This window comes from Suillus bovinus (genome assembly GCF_016758785.1).
Source record: "Suillus bovinus strain UH-Sbo-P2 chromosome Unknown EDB93scaffold_11, whole genome shotgun sequence".
NCBI classification, from domain to species: Eukaryota; Fungi; Basidiomycota; class Agaricomycetes; order Boletales; family Suillaceae; genus Suillus; species Suillus bovinus.
The window spans coordinates 447,281-459,461 of NW_024542067.1; the positions used below are offsets into that span (position 1 = coordinate 447,281).

General features: G+C 42.8%; 2 protein-coding genes across 2 annotated transcripts; one reads left to right on the forward strand and one right to left on the reverse strand.

Annotated features, from left to right (window-relative positions):
- Positions 1–6,760: 6,760 nt before the first annotated feature.
- Positions 6,761–7,554, forward strand: EDB93DRAFT_1101879 (uncharacterized protein; the record flags this gene model as incomplete). Its single annotated transcript, XM_041447146.1, has 4 exons — positions 6,761–6,839; positions 6,908–6,982; positions 7,033–7,210; positions 7,434–7,554. The coding sequence occupies 4 exons, from the start codon at positions 6,761–6,763 to the stop codon at positions 7,552–7,554; spliced, it is 453 nt and encodes a 150-aa protein (XP_041310462.1).
- Positions 7,555–7,736: 182 nt separating this feature from the next.
- EDB93DRAFT_1101880 (uncharacterized protein) lies at positions 7,737–9,160 on the reverse strand (the record flags this gene model as incomplete). Its single annotated transcript, XM_041447147.1, has 9 exons — positions 7,737–7,897; positions 7,939–7,951; positions 8,063–8,098; positions 8,195–8,242; positions 8,294–8,386; positions 8,441–8,507; positions 8,567–8,577; positions 8,652–8,726; positions 8,984–9,160. 9 exons carry the CDS (start codon positions 9,158–9,160, stop codon positions 7,737–7,739), a joined length of 681 nt encoding a protein of 226 aa, XP_041310463.1.
- Positions 9,161–12,181: the final 3,021 nt, after the last annotated feature.

Consider the following 12,181-nt stretch of genomic DNA (forward strand, 5'->3'; position numbering starts at 1 on the left):
CTTTCTTAATGAAGGTTGTAGTCCGAGTCTATGTGAGTGTATTGGTGGTCCTACCAAGTATTGGTACTCAGTGTAGTGATGGTTGCGGTGCTGGGCTCAGAACCACTGATTTTCATACTCATGTCATTCTTGTCAATTGGAGATTATTTGAAGACTACATTAAATGTTAGTCAGTGTCGAGTATGATAATGAATGTATAGTCATACCTCAGTCTGAGAACAAATAGACTGAGGTAGGATGATGCAGGTATGAGGATTGTATATTTGTCTGGCATGTTAGCAATGATGTAAAGATGAGGTGTGCATTTGTACATGTGTGCAGTAAGTGAGCATAAAGATAAAAGAATGAATATTAATAGTGAGACTTGCACATTATATTGAGATATCCAACATGACAAGCCTGTGATGGGATCAGAGACCTGGAATAACACCCATATATGTCCATTATAATAGCCCTAATAGTTTAGAAAGATACATGAAGGATTGATGTAATGACAGGCATATGTGTGAAATGTGACAATAGACATATTTTTACAAAGTCGCATTTATAGATGATTCAGGCCAAAGATTTCATTAAAAATATGTAGGATAGATTGTAAACTACCTAAGGAACCCATACTGCCTACTGCCTTGAGGGTAGGGGGTGGATGGAAGGGATATAGTGAAAACATGAGTTGACTCAGCATTAAAGTCCTATTATTGCTTCACTGACCATTTTCGATGCTTTGGGTCTTTGAAGTTTCCCACACTCCATTTCTTATCTATTTCACTTCCTCAGTACTCAATTCTTGGTGGATTTGTCTGTAAATTTATGTCTATGATACTTAATATATTCTAAATGTACTCCAGGTTTCTGATCATGAAGATTCAATGTTTTGAAGGTATGGGCCCCTTATCAGGAGAAATGACAAGTATGCACACTAGCTCACAAACTCCAGCCTATTGTGAGCTGATCTTGGTCATAAGAGGCAATAATATAAGCTATGCTCATTATATATTAAAAGGTTGGATCATGGATGCAAGGGCAAGATACTGAAAATCGTGAAAAATGTCAAAAGTGCAATGGTCTATGCTTACATGTAATAACACTGTCTGTAATATTCAATAATGCGAAAACAAGTAAATATGCACCAGTGGGGATAGATACGACTAGACAGGACATAGGAAGGATGAGTCCGATGCAAAAATGTTGGGTCCGAAACTTTCAGGCCAGGGTCGGGCATCGGGATCAGGATCAGAATGTCAGGGATGCGTTGGACAAATACTGTTTAATGTGAGTATCAAAAACACGGGTTTTGAGCCCAGTGCTGCGACTATCATTACACCAGGTACTGAGTATCAGAACCAAGTACTGAGTACCGAGTAATGAAATAACTAATTGACAAGAAAAGACTACCAATACACTCACCTTGACTTGGACTACAACTTTCATTTTTCATTATCTTTGCCTATTGCACACCGGGTTTTGAGTTTCGGGTTTTGGCACTCAACACTCGGTGATTTGTGCAATGAGTAAAAAATGGAAATATTGCATACATGTTTTTGGGTTTCGGGCTTCGGAATTTGGGCTTCAGATATTGGGTTTGGGGCCTTGGCACTTGGCACTCTGCACTTGGTGATTTGTGTACCAGGTCTCAAGTTTTGAGTTTTTGTACTCAACACTCAGTAAGTTGTGCAATGAGGGAAAAATGGCAATGTTGCATACATATTATCAGGTTTCAGGCTTTGGGTTTTGGGCTTTGGACATCAGGTTTTGGGCCTTGGACATCAGAGCTCAGGCCTCAGCACTCAGCACTTGGTGATTTGTGTACAGGGTGTCGAGTTTTGGGTTTCGGTACTTGACACTCCATGATTTGTACAATGAGGGAAATATGGATATGTTGTATACATATTTTCGGGTTTCAGGCTTCGGGTTTCGGGCTTCGGACATTGGGGTTCGGGCCTTGGCACTTGGCACTTGGCACTTGGTGATTTTTGTACCATGCTTTGAGTTTCGGGTTTTGGCACTCGACACTCGGTGATTTGTGCAGTGAGGGAAATATGGATATGTTATATACATATTTTCGGGTGTCATGCTTTGGGTTTCAGGCTTCGGACATCGGGCCTTGGCACTCGGCACTCGGCACTTGGTGATTTGTGTACCGGGTGTCAAGTTTCGGGTTTTGGTACTCGACACTCAGTGATTTGTGCAATGAGTGAAATATGGATATGTTGTACACATATTTTTGGGTTTCAGGCTTTGGGTTTCGGGCTTCGGACATCGGGCTTCGGGCCTCCGCACTCGGCACTTGGTGATTTTTGTACCAGGTGTCAAGTTTCTAGTTTTGGCACTCAACACTTGGTGATTTGTGCAATGAGTGAAATATTGATATGTTGTATACATATTTTCGGGTTTCGGGCTTTGGACATCAGGGCGCGGGCCTCGGCACTCGGCACTTGGTGATTTGTGTACCAGGTGTCAAGTTTTGGGTTTCGGTACTCAACACCCAGTGATTTGTGCAGTGAGGGAAATATGGATATGTTGTATACATATTTTCAGATTTCGGGCTTCGGGTTTTGGGCTTCGGACATCAGGGCGCAGGCCTCGGCACTTGGCACTTGGTGGGGTGCTCGGGTGTCTGGAATGGATGTTGCACAATGGGATTCGGTTTTTGGGCATCTGGGACTCGGTAATCCATGAATGTCAGACAGATATCTCACTACCTCGGCCCACCCATCTATATAATGAATATTCCACCACTCCGTTGGCCCATCCGTCTACAAAATAATTCCAGTATGTCGGTCCACCCGTCTATACAATAAACCCTTACATTGGCCCACCCGTCTATATAATACATATTCCACCACTCCCTCGGCCCACCTGTTGTCTTAATAACCGAGGGTCTTATATAAAGTCGTGTAAATGTAATGACACCACAATTACACTTTGGATAAGACTGCTTGCCAGTCCTCGATTAACACGGTCTACGACTTTTCCTATTTCGTGGTAGATAACATGTGAGTTCTTGGGAGGCTCGCTAAACTAATTTTTTTATAAAGATCAACCTAGCCGGAGCTTTACTTTTCCTTATTGAAACTCAAATCTCTTGTCTAGGAATAAGCTTCTAGACACGTAATTCGGTTTCTGGAATGTATTTGCCTAGGAAATCTCCTTCTAGGCTCTGGACTTGGATACTGGAACTAGTGAGACGTGGTCTCAAATATACGAAATATGACCAAGATCGCTTGGTCTATGGACACTTGACTGTGAGACAATGCTCTCAAATATACGATATATGTTCAAGATCGCTTGAACAAAGGTGACTATAACTTGACCAAGATCGCTTGGTCTATGGGACAACTAGTGAGACGTGGTCTTAACAATATGATAGATGACTAAGACCGCTTAGTCAAAGGGCACAGAGCAATGAGACAAAGGGGTCTCAAAGACAATATATGTGACCAAGAACACTTGGTCTATAGCACTAAATAAGTTTCTAAGGTAAGAAACTTATAATCTCAAGGGAAAAGAATTCCCTGCGCTTGTCTCACTTCAAAGGGACTAACTTTGCAAGTGAAATATCTGATAGGCAGATTGCTACAAATGGGAGATCATATTTTTTGGGGGGGAGAATGGGCTCTCCTTATATACATTTTGTGTGGGAAAGTAACCTAGGTTCACAAACAACAAAAAATAAGGAGGACCAATCAAAATATTGGGTCAAACCCAATAAAAGAATAAAATACAAGTGAAAGATGGAGCTATGACATCATTGTGGAGCAGAACATTCTGGAATGTGGAGTAATGACATCATTGTGGAGCAAAAGATTCCAGAACCTTCCATGAGTGAGTCAGAGTAAGTCATTGTGGAGCAGAATATTCTAGAAGGAAATAACATCATGGATGATGTCATTGTGGAGTAGAATAATCTAGAGCTTGATGACATAATATCTTTCAACAGAATACCTGCAGGAGTATCTGTGGAGTCTTATGACATCATAATGACATCATACCCTATGGGTACAATTTTATGAAGTGTCAGGTGAGTCAAAGCATCCTAATGAAAAAGTAAAGTAAAGAAACACTAGAGAAAAGTAGGTAGCAAAAATAAGACAGTTGGCAGGAATTGAAACACAGTCAAAAAAATAATGCAGTTGGCAGGAATTGAAACGCAGTCAAAATAATACAGTTGGCAGAAATTGAAACACGGTCTTTTTGGATAGGTTTTTTATAGGCTTTGTACTTTTCTCTATGGTTTTCTCTAGCCAAAGTGAATAAGCCAAAGGCAAGGCTATACCTTAACCTTCATTTCCCTTCTCACATCAACTAGGTCTAAATGTGATTCCCATCTCACATTAGACTTTTTCCGTCAAAGCGTATTCAGATCATGAAACTTGGGGAAAACTGGAAATATGAACCATGGTTTGAAACCAAGGTATGGGTTGACTAGTCTGAGGACTAAGCTAACAGACTTTATCTTTTGAGGGTCACCTAGTATTCATGTCCATGCATGATTCCCACATCATGCAGGACACCGTGTACAAAATACTTCCTGTACCTCGGCCCACCCATCTATACAATAAACCATTACATTGGCCCACCCGACATCTTTGAGGATATATATAATATTAGCATAGATGGGTCCACCCATCTCCATCGGAAATAATATCCCTCCTGGCCCATCCATCAACATTGGGGATATACATAACATTGGCCCATAGTCCGCTGGCCTGTCTTATACGGGATATTATGTAGGTCGGGTGACCCATATAATACAGAATTTGTCACTGAAGGGGCTCCCTTCAGTGACACTGCTGTAAAACAAGAGTTTGACCACTCCTATCACAAAACTAAACATGAGTGTCCAATCACAATATTGCGCAAATGGACTTACTTGGATGTGATGCACTAGATTCCGACTGTGTAAGATCACAATGCAATCCTTACAGTACAGCTCCGTACCAAAGCAATCAATACATCGAAATCGAGGGACATCAAGATGACGGTTAAAGCAGACAGTGGCACCAGCATAATCGCCTCTGCCTTTGTGCCAAAGGAACTCAGCTAAGAACATATCCCAATCACCCATCCATAATAGAAGTGGATGGTCCTGATGAATGAGTGAGAATGGCTTATTACTAGGTACAAAAGGAGACCTACACCAGCTGTGCGTTTCCATTGAGTTTTATTGTGACCCTTCACATGCTCCATGTCGCAAATATCATGTGTCATGATCATAATCAAAATTCATATTGAAAACTTCATCATTCATTGTTTCAGTTTCGGTCTGAGGTTCAGTCTGAGAGCTGTTAACTTGAGAACTATGTGCCTGGAAGCCTTGACTGCATGATACAAATGTGTATGTTTGGTGAACAGTTGGGGCATCAGGGTGGGGTGGGGTGTAGACATTAAGCTTGACTCGCTTCCGTTGGTTGACATTTTTGGATGATAGGTGTTGGGGAAGCAGACATCGGACAGTGTACATGACCTGCAGGTCATTACTAGGAATTATACTTGCTAAGATTTGATGTAAGATGATACATTAGATACTATATCATACTTACAGAGGCACTATGGAAAGGCTCGAGGCCAAACTGTTGAGCTTATAACCGTACAAGTGTGATACATCGGTAAGTCATGGTGGTGTCAGATGGCAGACGCAGACGTGCCTCAAAGGTGTGGGAATATGCTGACATACCTTGGCTGATGGCCCATCAGTATTCTGACGAGTCATCCTCTGTCCTTCTCCTGCTTGCAATTAGCCTTGTGTATATCAAGTTTAATGTTGGGCTCCACTCACTCTTGTTGTAGGTGGTGTTATTTATTGGAGTTCGCATTGAATGGGAGGCACAAAGGCTATAAAATGGTGCGAATATCTCAGCATCCAGATTGAAGACTCTACTAACAAACTCTGTACCTATACAAAGGTGGAAATCTATTTGATGTTAGAGTGGTAGATAAAATGAAGTATTAACTCACATGGATTGAAGACTGAGATGTTTCAACTCTAGGACTGGGGCTCATAAGGTGAGTGCACCAGGAACTTTGATATACGGAAAAATAAACTGAAACATTGCATGGTGTGAGCCAACATCAACACATCACCCATCTCTTCCCATTTTGGATGTGCTTACCCTCTACGTCTCCCCCTGTGCCTATTCTTGGGCCGCTTTGTCTTTCTCTCCTTCAGCTCTCTCAGATTCCAACATTATTTTTGCACCAATGGTCATCAGTTGTGTCCTGCATGCTTGACAAGGGGCAATACCCTCCTCATAATCTCCAGTCCACTTTGTTGTTGCATCTCCTCACATGTGTGTGTTGCAGTTCGGTGCAATGACATGTTACTATGACGGTTAACAGTTCTTGTCTTAGCATTGAAATTGATGGACAGGTACTAGTATTTGGTCACATACACTTCTAATCTGAGAGATACAACCATTGTACTATACCCTCTGCTGTTTATCATTTGGCTGTGTTATAACAAGACTGCTTACATGTTTGTCCGGAAGGGTGTGAACATGCTTGATGCATGAAGCTCGCTTTGTTGTCATTGTTTGAGTGCCTCAATGCTACCCCCTTTCCAACACATGTTAAAGCAGTGTTGGATCATCCTCAGCTCAATGTCATTGGAAATGGAGGGAATGAACACTCAAGTCTGTACGGTAGTATTAGTAATGCATTACTTTGTAAGATGCTGAGTAATGCATTACATGCTTGTTTCGCTGCCTTATAAATGAGCTTGCCGGTCAATATTCCCTCACTGTGCCTTTCCTTTACTCTGATGTCTGAGTCCCCAGGCTCAACTGCGCGACACTCAGAAGGATCTGCGCCACCTACCAATGATCTTGAATATTGTTCATGTCAGTTTTGTATGGTTCTCTGTCCTTTCCTCCAACCTCCTTGAGTAGAACCCCAATTTTTTCATTAGTTCAAAATATCGAACATGGTCTGAAATGCTCCATGCTGGTTGGTCCAGGTGTGCAGCCCAGGCCTCATGCACAGGGTGAGTAGCTTTTCTGACACCTCTACAGAAACTGATCATTTTGCCACCAGGTTTTCCTGTTATGCACACTTCATTGTCGACCCTTGGTTCATTTACTATAGCATGCATACCCCCGTCATCACCTGATCCACCACTGATGAGTCTTACTGGTGCACTTTTTCAGTTACCTGAAACTCTACTGTTCACTATAATGCCCTACTTCAATGGAGAGGCAGATGCAGATGTCAGGTGGGTCAAACACGACACAGCCTTATATAAGGATCTTGTTGGTGCAATGGCCAATGAATGCTTTGTATACCTGTACCATGGGATCCTCTACAACATACCGGCAGTGCCTGCCAGATGTGGACCCTATTACTGTGTCACTTGTGGGTGATATATTGGTGTTTTTAATCACTGGTAAGTCAGTCCTGTCTGACATTGCACGTACTTACTGAGCACTTGTATCCAGGGATGAAGTCGCAGAGAATATCGAAGGCTTCTCTGATGTGGTTTATGCCGTCACTTTGCTCACTGTTGGAGAAGTCCTTCTTTACACTGCAATTAAGAAGGGTAGAGTACACAAGTGTTAAGTACGAACTTAGTGCACATCAATTTATCTGCCCCCTAATGTAGCTCGCAATTTTGTCTTATTCAGGTCTTCTAAGTAACGGACGCTTCGATGCTAGTAGGGGTCTAAGAGCAACCTGCAAGGCATATATTTCAGATGCTCTGGTAAGTTCAGCGCTAAAAAAAACTCTATTGTAGTTGTCGATCACTTGCCTTCAAGGATTGCTGAGCCCTCTGCATCAGACACGACAGCAATCCAGGAGTTTCCATTCATTACATTTCCACCCTTCCCAAAACCCCCACCGGGTGTGACACTCATCCCTTTCAAAGATTTCAGGGTGCACAGGATACAGTTGTTTGCTGAAGCTGTTGGTGGCCACTGCAATTTCATTACAAGATGGACTCACATGGTGTAGCAGACTGATCAAAAGATTGGCAAAAGTGGGGTCATGAAGTGAGACAGATAGGAGCATTCAAGCATGCAGTAATCAGCTCCAGTGAAGTTCAGGTGGAACACATTTTTGTACTTACTAGATGTATATCTGGCTGCAGGCATTTAATTATTTTCTGACAAATTGCAAAAGTTATTAAATATTTCAGCAAATACATGCTAGCGCTGCTAGCTAGCTACTCAGCTATATAAATGTGAGGGCACTCAATAACATTAAGTGAAGCATCCAGCTTGCACTCGGATTCTATGACAATGGGTACCTACAGAATACAAAACAACCATATGTTCATATGCTTCTCATGTGAATTCACCCCGCTCCCGAATGCCCCCAGTTGTTGCTCCCTGCCTCTCACTAACACAATGTGTGAGCTCACAGCAGTACCCAAGTGGTGCTTCAAGTTTCCCTAGTATGCAAAATTATTTCAGCCAAGACCGACAGCGTATGATGATGGACATACCATGTAACTTTGGTAGTATGGGTAGGGGCCAATCCTACTTGTCTCTGTCGGCTCTCTCGCGAGTGGACTGGAATGGTAATCAAACAATAAGATATCTATTTTTAAAGAACCATAAAAAAAACTTACTTGTACTGAGTCTACTGATGCTGCAAACGGGCTCGTGTCAAGTCATCAGCATTGGGTAAGCAAACCAAAGGATGAGAACATGTACCGATTGAGAGCAGGACACTGCCAGAGCACCTTTCAGCACCAGGTAAACGAGCCAAAAGACTGGAACACCCACTATCTGGAAGTAGAACATGGCCAGAGCATCATCAGCATTGGGTAAGCAAACCAAAAGATGAGGACACACACTATCTGAGAGCAGGATGCAAGTAGGGTGCCATCAGGGTCAGGTAAGTGAGCCAAAAGATAAGAACACACACTGGATGGGAGCGGGACACGGACAAAGCGTCATCAGAGTTGGGTAAGCAAGAGCAAGATGCAGACAGAGTATCATCAGCATCTGGTAAGCGAGCCAAAAGACAAGAATGGTGCACTTACTACAGGACCTGGTTTTGTTTTGCTGAAGGCAAACTCAAATGCCCTGAGCTGTGAAGGCCATTCTAGGTTGATGGTGAAGCTACTCTCATTCGACTCAGAATATCCTCTGATCAAAATCTCGTTTCCGCAGTGACTGTATACTATGGTTTGAGTCACGATAGTGTGATGTCTGAACATTTGAACGAGTAAGCCAAAGTTACCACTTTGGGATGATGACTCTAATTAATACTATGTACAGATAGCCGCTGTACTGGCTCTTGTCACTGACTCTGACTCTTGTGATGTTTGAATCAATCATGAGTACTGAGTACTAGTAAGTGCAATGTTGTAGTCTCCCCTGACAAGTTATTACTGGCAAACCTGAGTGGACATCTTGTACAATACACAGAAAATTGAAGTTCATCGTGAGGATACAGCTGCATGTGCAACTGCACCTGATAGTATGATCTACTTGAAATTTGAATTTGAACTACCTAAACTGCCCCATAATGTATTTTGGTATGTATCCATCTAGCCAGTGACTCCGAGTCAGGCTCATTGTTAACTTGTACTAATCTCTTGGAAGCATGATTTCAATATCCCAACGACACATAGAAGAGCCCGGGCCTATTCAACATCATAACAAATGATGGTGTCATTTTTTATTCAAAGAAGTGCCAGCCCCATTCACCATGTATAAGGAACACACATGTCATGCTTCTGGAATATTCAAGATAAGTTCTCGATTATGACTGGATGCTCTCTCATTCAAACTTCCATTGGTACAAAATTCAGGGCACACTGGAGTGATTTAATGTGCTATCTATGTTACAAGAACATCTAGATGCTTGGGCCCCCACCATTTTTCTCCTAATCCTCCTCGTATTAGCCCTCGCGTCATACCCTTACCCCGACCTTACCCTTGTCATCCTTGCCATTCTCGCCTTCCCTTTCGCTCTCTATCTGTCGCTTCAGCAGAGCCAGTACATCTGGCCGGATCTGTTCGCTGATGAAGCATATCCATGCTCCGTTCCACCACCTGACTGATCCTGTGGACAGTCCCCCTGCCCTTACCGTCTGGACGGTAACCTATGATATGATGCACGACGCATCCCCTTTACCTTGTTCCCTTTCTTGATCTATGACTCTGTGCACAGTCGCACATGTTACTTATATTTAGCTCCACAGTTGCACGATCGTGCCCCTGCGCATTTCACTTCTTATTCTGATCTTTGACTCACTTTCTTATCCGCACATTCAGGATTCACCCGTGTCTCACCTCGAACGTGCCTTCCTTTTATGGTTATACCCTTTACCATTTACTTCTCTTGGTAGTACGAGTTATCATCCACTAATACGCTTCCTGTCCTCTATATAAACTCGCTACCATGTAACATATTCCTTAACTTGAATTTACTTGGTTCTTGACCTCCTACTCTCACCAGAGTGATCCTTTCTGCCTAGCCAGCAGTCTATATTCTATCTTCTTATCTGCTCTTCGCAGATAAGCCTATAGTCTCGATCTTTACTCATCGACTTCGTCGACGAGCAAAGCCCCTGTTAACTAGTCGGACTTCTGTCCTTCTAATTAACGACGATCTTACGATTAACCTTCGGGTGTCGTAAGCCTTGGCAGATACAGCTCATCGTCTAGCATCCACTTGACATAAGCTACCCGATTTGGACATAGGCGTCAAATCTTACTTGCCGAAGCCTCGCCAAGTAAGACCCCTAACCTTGTGCTAGCCCAAGGATGTCCTCGACCGTTGACGACACACGCTCTGTTTGACCGTCGCCAACAGATACCATCCAAGTTGTAACAATCTATTCCTACACAACGACAGAGTTTTTTGTCCTTCCATCACTATTCCAAGTCGCAAGTTCTTGACTGCTTGACTTCAAGTTGAGCTCCAATCCACTCTCATTCTGTCATGTTTGCTTACTATTTCACACTTGCTTATTGTTCCGTGCTTGACTACCCTTTTACTTAGGGATCACTTTTATTATGTTTGCAATGTAATATTTCCCCAATTCTGCACTGTCACTGAAGTCGATGTGGCCCACCCGCCTTCATGATCTGTCCTGGACTCTGGCTGCAGCCACTGCATGAATTCAAAACACATCTGCACAGAGGATTTGATGGTCATGTGAACTGCTGTATATTATGTTCGGGTCTGTCAGTCTAGCCTTGGTCGTTGTAAGTCAATTATCCCCCTTCAAGCCCCAAGCCCTGGGCTGTTGAGGTTCTGCTGGACAACGCATTATGAGACTTGCACATTCATCCATTCATTCAGATAACCATTGAGCTGGGTTCAAACATTACGAATCTTCCTTTCAAAACAAAATATTTTCAGTTGGTGTGTCCTGTGTCCCTTTCTAGCGTGATTACAGCCACACTCTCTTAGTCATGTCACAGATACTCACAAGGCAATAGGACTCAGTGCACCATAAGTTGTGGCTGGGCTCATCTCAGTCGACAACCTCCTACCTTTCAATTCAACACACGATTCACATGTCTACCAACTGAACATGTATGGCTTTCACAAAATCAACAGAGTCCGTACCTATCTCCACTCATTTTACTATCTAATATCTCATAAAACAGACACCACAGGCCCAATGTACATCATCAACATCCTAGACTTGGGAATTCTGCCACCCCAAATTCCTCCGTGCATGTCCAGACCTTTTGGATGCCACCAAACGTAAAGCTCTCAAGCTTGATTGTTGTGAACATAGACAGTAAGTCCCACTCAATTCCCACCACCAAACTCAAATTCATCTAACCCTTAGCATCAAACTCCCTGGCGAAGTCACCTGTCTTCTAAACAACATGCGAGGTGAGAACAAGGCCCTCTAGCACGAGATGGACACATCAGCTCCCTGTACAAATACAGGATGGTGTCGACATATATATATTGACCAATGTATTGTAGAATCTTGCCCACATCATGTTTTTGTACATGGTTGCTATTTAGGCTTGGAGTGATTACTTAGAAAGAAATAACACCGCATGAAACAGAGCGCAGTGAAAGTCAGTAACACTGCACTTTAGTAACATTGTGATGGCACCCAGCTGCACTGGTCCGCACATTTATTTAAGCCTAGTGCGGGTGTGGTCACACTGAAGTATGGCTGTCTTGTCTTTCATTAATCAGACATTAACTTCTACAATTTGCACTGAGAGTAATATACAGTACACTAGTGTCTGGCCACCGA